At 42.3% G+C, this 12,513-nt stretch overlaps 1 protein-coding gene across 33 annotated transcripts in view; it reads right to left on the bottom strand.

Moving 5' to 3' along the window:
• Positions 1–119: 119 nt before the first annotated feature.
• MACF1 (microtubule actin crosslinking factor 1) overlaps positions 120–12,513 on the bottom strand; it is a 410,941-nt gene continuing 398,547 nt past the window's right edge. For 22 of the 33 annotated variants that reach the window (XM_032247548.1, XM_032247549.1, XM_032247550.1 and 19 more), the window contains 4 exons: positions 6,792–7,003; positions 5,872–5,982; positions 2,341–2,470; positions 120–1,592 (listed from right to left, as the gene is read on the bottom strand). In XM_032247548.1, coding sequence (XP_032103439.1) covers positions 1,336–1,592; positions 2,341–2,470; positions 5,872–5,982; positions 6,792–7,003 — 710 coding nt within the window. In that variant the 3' untranslated portion in view covers positions 120–1,335. The remainder of the gene's footprint in view (positions 1,593–2,340; positions 2,471–5,871; positions 5,983–6,791; positions 7,004–12,513) is intronic. The other 11 variants (XM_032247560.1, XM_032247552.1, XM_032247551.1 and 8 more) reach the window with 2 other exon arrangements.

Genomic DNA, 12,513 nt, shown 5'->3' with positions numbered 1-12,513 from the left:
TTTGTCTATCAAGATATTTTGATTTGCATAATGCATTTAAGTCCTGACAACATGAGGATACCCCATGATAACATTTATAGATAAGGTAATGGTTGAAAAGAAAATCAGGAAATCCAAAATATTTGTTACTGCAAGCAATTTTAATACAAAAGTGTCTTGTTTTTAAACAGTTCATTGGTAGAGCTTCAGTTTCTGCCTCAATTAAAACCAATTGAGATAATCACACAGCAACGTGGTCGGAGCTGAAGAACAGCAGCTAAAAAAACGGGAGCCCTAGACAGCCCCTCTTCATGGTCACTTGGTCAGTTGACTTTATTACGCACAAAAAAAGACGAAAGCAAACGGGACTGGTTAACAAGTGTGCTGGTGAACTCCATTAAAGGACGGGCAAGTATGTGTCTTATGTCCGCATTTTCAGAACAGGCTCGTGGAATTTATTCCTCAGTCTATGGGAAGTTGATCGACCATTTAAATAAATAGCAAAAAAAGTAGATAAAACAAATCTGTAATTCACAATGCCACCAAGGAGCCTATCCCTCGCGAAGGGTCTGGGTCCTGGTGAACACAAGAGTTACTGGTGTCTAGGCTGGATAGGGAGCAACAAATCAGTTTAAAACCCCAAATGTTCTGATGTTTTCTGAAGTTACATTTACCCCTGAATTCTAGCAGCTATTTGTCCTTTAAACACCCAGTACTGAAACAATATCCAAAGACAGTATTGCAATGAACTCCTTTTGCTGTATTATGTGCAAATGTTACTTAGATGAGGTTCCCTCTCTTTAGCTAAAAATCACACAACATTAAACAATGGAAAAAGCAATTGTAAGTGCCCTCCCTTCAGTTTTTGCTAATTGAGGTGTCTGTGATTTACAAAAAAAGAGTTCCTTAAACACTGCAGGATTTTTTTTTTAATATAATTTATCTTGCTGAGATAGCAAGTCAAGTTTATAAAGAAGATGCATTTAGGAATAATCCTAAAAGATAAAGCAGGTTTACAACCCTGCACCGCGCAGAAAACCCTATTAATAGGCCTTTTTTTTTTTTTTTTTTTTTTCTTAAATACACATTCGTATCTTGACCTTTTCACTTGTTTTTCTCAAATATTTCATTTCTGGGCCCCATCCATTACAGGGTTACCAGGAGGCAAATTTTATCTACATAAATATTCACATGAAAATAGTAACTTACAAAAAGAAAAAAAAATAAGGCAGCTTCATAACACAATTATTCTTTTACACTTTTAACAATATAACTTCTCCCGTTCAGAATAAATATACACCCAATGTATGGAGCAGGATTCAAAGTAGATAGTGGCTTGGGGGTGCTTGGATAGTGTTATCGCTTGGGACCTGGAGTCCTAGGGGAGGCAGTGGTGGTCTTCTTAGACATGGTTGGGATTTTGGAAGGTTTGTTTAGCCCCCTCCTGGAGTTGCCTTGGCCCCCTGCAGCGCTGCTTTCTGAAGTGTCAGAACAAGCAGACTGCGTCTCTAAGAGGTCAAAGTCAGAGGCGTCACTTCCTCGCCGGCTGCTGGCTCGACTCCCAGCTCGACTCCCAGCCCGACTCCCAGGGCGACTGGCTGACTTTTTAGGGTCTGGAATTCAAGAATAAAACAGCGGACTTAATAGAGATGGCATGGGGTGGAAGAAGAAGTGAGCAGAGGCTAGGGTTCTGATCCTGTGTGATCTTAAGTGAATTTCACAGTCTTTTTGCACCTCAGTTTCCTCATCTATACAGAAGTTACTGAAGCCTTTTCTGGCTTTGTGATTCTACTTGAGAAGCTGCCTCCTGGGGATTAGAAAGCCACTTCTATCAGCAGCACTGTTACTTTCCATGCCACGAAAGTGGAGACAAGCAGGGCCGCTCAACCAGCTCAACACAGGGCAGGACAGATAGAGGCAAAATGATGGGAAGCTGCCAGCCAGGAAATGAAGCCGGATTCCTAGTTTCCCATGAGGAATAGCAGCAGGGGAACAGATGTGATCTTCCCCTGCCTTTCTTGGTTCAACAGCAGCCATAATAAATATGAGGTGCTGGGAACATTACTAGCAAGCTGCTCGTTCCAACACTGAGGAAGACCCGTATTTCCTTTCACATTCTCTTAAATGTGATCATTTCTGATGAGAACGCATGGCCCAGCTTTGGCTGTGGAAGCATCTCATCTCAGAAGGAAAGCTTAAAACTAGTTGTAATGTCACTTGAGCATCGGCAGGTCTGTCTTTCTGGGCATCACACTAAATGCTACTCTCATTACTGGCTCCTTGGGAGCAGTGAAACATTCCACATAGGCTGTTGTTTCCAAATTCTCAGCCTGACTTATAGGTCATGGGGCAGGTACTTACCTGCCCGATTAGTTTTGGCACCTGTGGAGGCTGGGGAAGAACTGTTGCTGGTATCACCAGCAAGAGATGTCCGGCTAGAATGAAAGGTTGGTGTTGGTCGTTTTAACTTGCTACCTGATGATGGGATAACCTTAAAAAAGTAACAAAAAGGTCACATTTTACTTGGTAAAGTCTTTGCTAGAAATTCAACTTTAAAAGGTCACCTTATACCTCCTTAGATTTGATCAACTGAAAAGCAAATTAAAAGTCCAGGAAAACAAAGATTTCTCTTGAAAGTATCCTAGGTCATATATTTTGATGATTCCCAAAATAGAAGTTTTATGTTCCAATTAGAAATTTCAAAATGTCTTCAAATACCTTCTGTTCTACTAATTTCCACTGGAAATGAAAAAAAAAAAAAAATCCTCAGATAGTAAGATTATAATAGTTACAACAAACAATTCTGGTGAATCAATAAAGGAAAAAGAAATCCAAATAATCCTGGGTATCAAGATTTTGGGGTTAAAATTTTTAAATGAGTTTTAGCCCAGCCCTACCTATTTAATATGGAGCTTCAAGTATTACTCCAATCTCTTAACACTAAGTAGGTGCTGTAACTTTAGTCAAGATCTTATAGTCATTATCCTTACTCGTAAAATGCAGATAAAATAACTTGTGGATCAAATAAACTATGAGAAGTACATGATTGTGGGACTGAGACATCAGGAACAAGTCTGTGCATGAAGAGCTAGGAGATCTGGGTTTGAGTCTGGGTTCTGAGACTGATGTAAATTAACACCAGTGTCTTTGCTTCTCTCTTGGGAAATCAGGGATTAAATCCTGCCTCTCCGATTTCATTTCGACCACACTCCTCATCAGTCCATCCCAGCCATACTGGCTTCCTTGCTGTTCCTCCAATGGCCCAGCGACGGTCCCCAAGTCCTGTCCCCTTGCTGTTCATTTTGCCTGGACTGTTGTTGCACAAGCACCACTCCCCAGGCCCATCCCAGATCCATGTGTGGCTCACCCCCTCATTCCCTGTAGGGGCTCTATTCAAAGGATGACCTTAGTAGAGAGGTCTTGCCTCACTACTCACAGCACTGCTTGTACATTTCTATTTTCTCCCCTGCTTCCTGTGTTCTGCATAGTACTCATCACTGCCTTAAGTATGATATTACTTGTTTGTTGCTTGTCTCTCCTGCTTTAAAGCATCAACTCCATAAAAACAGGGACTTTGTTTTGTTCATTCTCACATTCTCAGCATGTAAAATTGGTACAGAAGAGGAACTCAATAAAAACTTGTTGAATGAATAAATGATGTATAGAAACATTTCCCAAATTGGAAAAGAGCTATATAATATTATCACTGCTACCAATAGGTGCTGTGTTTCCTATTTGAGTGATTTTTGTTGTTTTTTTAGATAGTAGACTTAACTGGAGGACTTAAAAGAGTATTTTAAATGTATGGGTTCTTTTTTTTTTTTAAGACAGAGTGTCACTCCATCACCCAGGCTAGAGAGCAGTGGCATACTTCACAGCTCATTGCACCCTCGACCTCCCAGACTCAAGCAATCCTCCACCTCGGGCTTCCTAGTAGCTGGCTTATTTTTGTATTTTTTGTAGAGACGGGGTTTCTCCATGTTGCCTAGGCTGGTCTTGAACTCATGGGCTCAAGTGATCTGCCTACCCTCTGCCTCACAAAGTATTGGGATTACAGGGGTGAGCCACCGTATCCAGCCTTAAATCTGTGTGGGTTTTGTTGTTGTTTTTGTTTGTTTTTTAGATAGTCTTGCTCTGTTGCCCAGGCTGGAGTGCAGTGGCACGATCTTGGCTCACTGCAACCTCCGCCCTCCAGGATAAGTGATCTCTTGCCTCAGCCTCCCCAGTAGCTGGGACAACAGGCGCCTGCCACTACACCTGGCTAATTTTTGTATTTTTAGTAGAGATGGGGTTTTGCCATGTTGGCCAGGATGATCCTTAAATGTTTTAAACATCCATTATTTGAACTTGTTTCTACTTAGCTTTTTAAAAAATGAAAAAAAAAAAAAACCAAAAAACAAAAAACAAACAAAAAACAACAACAACAACAACAACAACAACAAAAACCAAAATCATTTATGCCACATGCTACAGCATGCCATTCTAATTTTTCTTTGAAATCAATTATGTAAATTGTTTTCCAGGACCTTTAAGACATTTATGCAAATAGAAGAGAAAAGCAACCCATCTCATTGTGTTTGCTGTATTTCTTAAATTTGTAAAGAAAAGGCATAAGCGACAAGCACAGGCTTTCCTGGCCCACGTACGAGGAAGAGCACCAGTTTCAGAAGTTATTGTTCCTGAGCACTGCTGCTAGAAAGACCACAGCTAGATCCCAGACTTGGATTCCAAGTCAGGAGATGGCCTGGCTACAGAACACAAATAAGTAGGGAAAGATGAAATGAAACAGAAAATAAAATCTCAGGACAGAACAAAAGTCTGATTTATCAGAATTGCATGAGAACTTGTACTTCATCATTAAACATCTAAAATTTAAAACAGAACTTCTGAGAATTATATGAAACTGGGGCCATTAAGGAAAGAAGAAAAGCAAGATAAGCAGGTAGTCTAGGGATTTAGTGGCAGTAGGTCCCCACATTATGTTCTAAACCAGATACATTTCTGAACTGGAGTTTTAGCTTGGAGTGGGATGAACCTCAAAGCAGCAGCTCATTCACAGCCATTGGCTTCTTGTGCCTCCCTTGTTTCCCTGGCTGAGGCTTTACAAGGGTGAAGGCAACACTGTCTTTTGAGGCACAAGAACCCAATGTTTCCCAGTAGGAGCTAGAATGCAAACTGCACTGCCATCAGACAAGCCACTAGCCCATTTTTCATTTCTAAAACACTGCTCTTCCAAAAGCATTCAGGCATTTTAATAGCTACATTTGAACATGCTTAATTGCTGGCATGTGTATTCAAATCAAGGCTACAAAAACTCAAGTGCCTAGGCCAAGAAATTCAGAAGCTAGAATGTGAGGCTCACAGCAGTGTTCACTGGTGCTGTGTTTGGCTAAAGGAGACAGCATCCACCCCTCGGACCAGTGTGGTGTGGCAATACCAACCACCCTGGACATGTGTCTCAGGGCAGATGGTGCCAACCACTCTTCTGTTCTAAGCAAAAATAGAACATTGTAGAACATGCGCCATAGTTGAATTTCAAGTGTTCATAACTCGTCTGAGTATCTGACATTTGGAGATTCCAAGAGGCCTGATTGTAAATGATATCAATAAAAAAATTTCCAGGAATGATCATCATTTACCATTCTGAACAAGTGTCATTCTAAAGATTGTTATAAAGTTATTAATCTAGTTTCAGGCATCTCATTTCTCTCCAATTTTGGTGAATCCGAGTTAGAAACCCCTGAAAACACTTGACTAGATGAATCAGCTGTGACAGGAAGCACCACAGAGATGGCAGAGTGCAGGGATTCGTGTCAGGAAGAAGAGCTGGTCAAGTCCATTAGCGAGGGCCTCGTCTTGACTGTGTCCTCAGTCAGCAAAGCCATACTCTACCTCGGGGCTGGACAGCTGGAGGTCAGGAGAATGGCTGTCCCTGATAGGGGTGCCAGCTTTACTGTTTACCAACCAGGGTTTGTCATAACAGCGAGAGAACTGAAGTGAAGTCTGTGAAACGGAAATCCAAAGGGAAGGATGGGAACAAGTGAAAATGGAACAAAAAGGGAGCAAATTGGGAACAGAAAAAAAATAAATAGAAGATACTAAATTTTAAAGAAACAGAAAACAAAATAAAATGCACACCGGTCCATCACAATGACAAGGACCAGGCAGGCACTAACATCCTTCATACATAACCCATCGTAACATCAAACTCACAGCTAGTGCCTGGATTTTCTTTCCTTTTTCCTTAAAAAATTTTTTTTTTAAGTTTTATTTTTTAGAGACAGAGTCTCACTCTGTTGCCCAGGCTGAAGAGCAGTGCATTCATAGCTCACTGTAGCCTTGCATTCCTGGCTCAAGCAATCCCCTTGTGTGATCCTCCTGAGTAGCTGGGACTATTGGTGCTCACCACCATGCTAAGATAATTTTTAAATTCTTTGTAGAGATGGTCTTGCTATGTCTTGAACTCTTGGCCTCAAGGGATCCTCCCACCACAGCCTCCCAAAGGCTGGGATTATAGGCATAAGCCATTGTGTCCAGCCTGGATTTTCAAAAGTAGTAACACTGGATGGGCTCAAACTGAGAACATGAGGAAATAAACATTTCTGACATAACCAGGCTGAGTGCATATTTTAATAAATGTCCTTTGGAGTCATCTTAAAGGCCATATATCTGTGTACTGCTAGGAACAGGGCTGCCTTGGTCTGTGTGTTTTCCTGTTCTCTTCACCGGAGTCTTTCAGAGGCTACTATGAACAATGAACATCTGTGAGGGTGGGAATGGGGAAGAAAAGCATAATAGAGATCAGTACGTACCTTGGTTCCACTGGCTGGGGTGGCTGGAGAAGATGGCATGGATGTACAGCTGTGGTTACTCTGACTAGCACTGGAACTAGAACGAGTAGGGGAAGCTGCCCGGGAAGATGGTTTGGACCTTCGACCCCGTGAGCGGAAGGGGGTCATTCCCTGGGATGCCCCCTCTGGTAGGATGAATTTCTCTCTAAGTTCAATGTTAGTTCTACCTCGTGCTAAAAGGGAAATAAACACACATACACACAATGTCAGTTATTCTCAAAAATATATCTTTGACGGTCATATAGCTGCTTGACCCCACGATGACAGTTATATAAGCTATATAGGTTTAGTACCATCTGTGGGTTCTTTAAAAATAGAGACAAATTCATAACTCATCAACCTTGTCAAGGTTCTTACCCACAGCAGATATGTTAACTGTATAATAAGCTAGTCTCTGTGTGTAAAGGACCAGCCCACTCTGTTGGTGGCGTCTTGCTTTGCCACTGTCCCTGGGGTAAGCACACTGTGACTGCTCAAGGTAAAGCAGATCCAACAGCTCACAAACCCCTAAAATTAAATTAAAACCCCTCTTTTCTCTCTCATAGTACATGTGTACTCTTCGCTCAATTTTTGCAGTGGCAACGAAAGAGTGAAACAATACTGAAATCGGCATTGTCTAGACTCTTCTATTTGAATTCAGTCAATAATGCTAAAGAAAGGAGTCCAGGAACTCAGGACAGTAAAAAGATCAGGGCAGAATCATTGAGAAGTAAACATGTCAGGGGAGAGAGAGAGACAGAGAGATCAAGACCATGCACAAAACTTGCTAGTGAGAAACTGTTAAGGGAAAAACTGAAAGCAGTAAAAGGCTGAAGGAGCACCTGCAAGGAGGAGAGGAACATCAAGGTGCAAAGAATGTGGAGACAGCACAGGAAGCCAGTCAGCACTGTCTTGTGGCTTTCTGGGGCTGCACAACCAGAACTTAAAATGTGGATTCCATTGGAAGATCTCACACACAGCCAACACAAATGTTAAATGAGCAAGATGCTACTAATTTAAAAGAAATAATCCCTCTGGAATATGTCCTTAGATTATTTCTCACTGTAAGATGTAATCCTACAGAAACCCTCCACCTCCTCATCCACCCTAAACTGTGCACTCTTTACAAAGTACTAGACACAGCTAAACAAAAGGGACTGCTGGAGAAAAGGGAACCATTATGAACAAAATACTTGTCATTCTTTTCTATAACAGATGTTTTACTGGTCAGAAACCGTAAATCTAGAAGGTTACAGGGAATTTTGCCCACTTTCTCCTCTGTCCTATCCCATATGTCTCCGAAGGAATCTGAGAAATTTTGGTAGAATCAGGTCTTAAATCAGGTTGCTTAAGTGTCCAAGCAGCATGGTTCCAAATTCCTAAATCAAATCAAAATTCTTCTCAATATATTATATGCTGACGGAATATATCGAATCAGGTTAAAAGCACTCACTTGAAGGATATCCAAACCTCCAAGTTATAGTCCAAGCTCTGCTGCCAACTCTGATCCTTCCTGCTCTGGCTTCAGTTTCCTCACCAGATCGCTCACCAGAGGCGATCAGGTCAACTGGTCTCTAAGAGCCCTGTTGTTTGGATGATCTTTGACTTAATGGTCACTGAAATGCTAGCAGTTTCCTTCCACGATGCAGTGTTTCCTTTCTTCTCAAGCATCAACAATATATGACCCTTGGCCGGGTGCGGTGACTCATGCCTGTAGTCCCAGCACTTTGGGAGACCAAGGCGGGTGGATCATTTGAGGCAATGAGTTCAAGACCAGCCTGGCCAACATGGCAAAACCCCCGTCTCCACTAAAAATACAAAAAATTAGCCGGGCATGGCGGTGTGTGCTTATAGTCCCAGCTACTCAGGGAGGCAGAGGGAGAGTTGCAGTGAGCTGAGACTGCGCCACTGCACTCCAGCCTGGGTGACAGAAGGGGACTCTGTTTCAAGAAAAAAAGCAAAACAAAACAAAACAAAATAAAACAATTCTTGAGGTTCATTCCTTGGCTCTGGGTTCTCGACTCATCCATTTTCCAGATTTCAGCACTTTTCTCTTATTTTCAGTGAGAGTTTCCTTCAGCACTAGCCTTGGTAGGAGATCCAGTGGAAATAATGGATTGCAGAAGGAAACAGCTTAACAGTTTGGGGGGTCACATCACCAATAACTGGAATCATGACTTACACTTATTAATCTATTAATCTTGTATTTGTCAAAGTGCCCAGCTTATCAGTGGACATGTGGCAGGCACTGAGATAAAACTGATGAATGAAAATCATTTCATCAGCTGAAGATTTGAATGACATTCTCCAAAAGAACTGTTTGTGACCCTAAGCTAAAAGAACTTCAGATTCATGGTTTGAACCTGGTAAACATTTAGTAGTTCACTTCTGAGCAAACTCTGCTAGAAAAAAAAAAAAAGACATAAAAGGAAACTTCGAAATTACATTGCAGTTGAAGGAAGTGACATTTTAAATGTTTTAGGAAGGGCACCCTCTAATAACATAATGGTGATATGTTCCCTATGCACTGCACAGTTCATAGAATGTTATCACATGCAGTACTGCACCTGACTGTAATTAGCATCCCCTATGTTACAGAGATACTGAAGTACTCACAGAGGCTGAGGTCAGGCAAAGCGGCAGTAGAGCTGGACCTAGAACCCGTGTCTTCCACTTGAGTTGTCTTCTTTGTCCCCTGACCCCCAAGCCATTCCCAGCCTAGCTCTTTGCATCACCACCTACACTCATTGTCTCCACTCCTTTCCTCACAGCACCCAGGCTTCCACCACTCCACAGAAACGGCTCTGGCAAAGGTCACCGCCAACCTCTATGGGGGGGGGGGGGGGCGCAATAAAAAGTGCTTAATGGCTGGGTATGATGGCTCACGCCTGTAATCCCAGCACTTTAGGAGCCTAAGGAGGACAGATTGCTTGAGCTCAGGTTGGAGACCAGCCTAGGCAACATGGTGAAACCCCATCTCTGCAAAAAATTAAAAAATTAGCTAGGCATGGTGCCATGTGCCCACAGACCTAGCTACTCTGGAGGCTGAGGTGGCAGGATTGCTTGAGCTTGGGAAGTCAAGGCTGCAGTGAGCTGTGATCATGCCCCTGCACTCCAACCTGGGCGACAGAGTAAGACCCTGTCTCAAAAACTAAAACCACCACCAATAAAAGTTGCTTAATCTCACAACCCAAGGGACATCCCTATTATAATGTTGGTATGTCTTTACTCCTTTGCACATCTCTCTGTGTGTGTGTATATATGTTTTTATGTTTTCTTTTCTTTCTTTCTTTTTTTTTAGACAGAGTCTTACTCTGTTGCCCAGGCTGGAGTGCAGTGGTGCAATCTCAGCTCACTGAAACGTCCGCCTCCTGGGTTCAAGTGGTTCTCCTGCCTCAGTCTCCCAAGTAGCTGGGATTACAGGCGTGTGCTACCATGCCCAGCTAATTTTTGTATTTTTAGAAGAGATGGGGTTTCACCATGTTGGCCAGGCTGGTCTCAAACCCCTGACCTCAGGTGATCTGCCCACCTTAGCCTCCCAAAGTGCTAGGATTACAGGCATAAGCTACCGCACCTGGCTTGTATATATTTTTTTAACTAAAAAATCAGGAACTTTCCTCCATGCCCTACATATCTCATGCAAAATTTTAACTAGCTGCTAAGTATTATTTCATCATAAGAATGTGAATTTAACCAGTCTAACCAGTCCAATATTGCATTTTTGTTTAAATATTTTAAACATTGTAGCCAATGCTGTGACAATTTGTAAAACATTTTACATATATCCATGATATTTCCTTAGGATTAATTTCTACATGTAGATTTTATGGGGAGAAAGGATGCATACCTAAGGTAAAAACATATCAACTGATGAATGGCAACCACATGTCAAGGTTGACACATACCAACTGATTCCAAAATGTTATACTAGTGTACACTCTCCAAAATAATATGAGTATATTAAATTTACTTCATTCTGGCCAATTATTGTGCTACAAGCATGAGTTCATATAGGAAAAAAAATCTGACAATTTGTTAGGTAAAAACATCTCTCTGCTGTTGTAACTTGCATGTGGAGGGTCACTACACACTGCTCTCTTGTTTTTGCAACACTCTCCTCCCCTGGCTTCAAGGATGCCTGCTCCCTTGCTGACCACTCCTCCCTGCCCACTTCTAAAACACAGATGTTCCCCTGGGTCTGTCCACAGTCCCGTTTTCCCTCTTAGACTCAACCTGGTGATGAGCTCACCCACTGAGGCTTCAGTGCCGCCATACAGTCACACCCAACTCCAAATATATTAGCAGAGCAGGCCTTCCTGCTGGATGCCAGAAGCTATATCCAACGACTGATTAGCCTCCCAGAGTGCTAGGATTACAGGTGTGAGCCACCATGCCTGGCCATGTGTTTATTTTTAAAACAGAGATGGGGTCTTGGCTATGTTGCCCAAGCTGGTCTTAAATTCCTGGCCTCAAGAGATCCTCCCCGCTAGGCCTCCCAAAGTGTCAGGATTATACATGTAAGCCACTGTGCCTGGCCCAATACCTCCTTTTCCTGATGTTTTCTCCATCTTCATGGGCAGAGTCATCTCTTCGCCCTTCTTCTCTCAACCACTCATTTTACTAAATACAAGGGCATTGATTCACATGTTTGCTCCCTGCACTAGGCTGAGAGCTTGTAGGCAGGGACCATCATCTTAATTTGCCTTTGGATCCCAGTGACAGACTTGCATATAGGGTTTCAGTAAATATCTGAAACAGAGTAGCCTCTGTTTTTCTGAAATAGTCTCTGATGACAATAGTCTCTCAACAGTTTCAAGGAACGAATCTCACACCCTTCATGAACTTACTAAGTTGTGCTTCCATTAAAAAGTGCTCATTATTTCATGGGGAAGAAGAACAGAAGCACCAAGCTGTGTTAAAGTGAGGACTCAGTGGCTGGTGAGGCTCACCCTCTCGCTGTGTGACTGGCTCTCTTGCATACCAGCCACAAACGCAAATCCATAATTTTCATTACTGAAACCACAAGGTTAAATTTATGACTCCCAACACCCACTGTATATAGAATATTAAAATAAATAGCAATTTAAGAGCAGATAGAACAGCTTTCCATACAGAAGATAGTACATGAAGGAAGATTATCCCATGTTAACAGCAACACATTAAACCTTTGCATTTTGTCATCCTAGGACCTGCTTAATTCTACCACAGGATCCTATGCTGATCTCCTGTGTCATGACCCTGCCAGCCCCAGAGGCCAACATGAGGCAGGTTCATTGTAACACCTCATTAAATGACTGCTGAGGGCCCAAAGGGTGTCTCACTTGCTTTCTATCTGGGTTCATGCAGGATGCTGGGAAAATCCAGTTCATTATGTTCCCAGGGTGTGCTTACACGTCATAAAGAAACAAACATAACGAGACAGTCCCTGTTTTCACAGGGAATCTCCAGCCAATGGTCACCTCTGGGGACAGTATTTCACTGGCTAGAGATACAAAGATGTGTGAACAGTTCCCTGTCATCATCCTTCCAGGTACTACATCCATGCCACAGACACTCAGTACTACGTATTAAGCCAATCTGAGACTGTAAGAATAATTAGCTAGCTCCTGCACACTTCCGTGAGGCCTCATTTAGTAGGCTTAAACTCAAGTGAAAAGGCAGGGCACCATAAAAATAATGGCTTAACTTTAATTGGGGCCTGCCC

Source organism: Sapajus apella, unplaced genomic scaffold (genome assembly GCF_009761245.1).
Source record: "Sapajus apella isolate SASKATOON/1434 unplaced genomic scaffold, GSC_monkey_1.0 scaffold62, whole genome shotgun sequence".
Classification (NCBI taxonomy): domain Eukaryota; kingdom Metazoa; phylum Chordata; class Mammalia; order Primates; family Cebidae; genus Sapajus; species Sapajus apella.
Note: the sequence above shows the minus strand (reverse complement) of the source record. Positions and strands in the feature narration are given on the sequence as shown.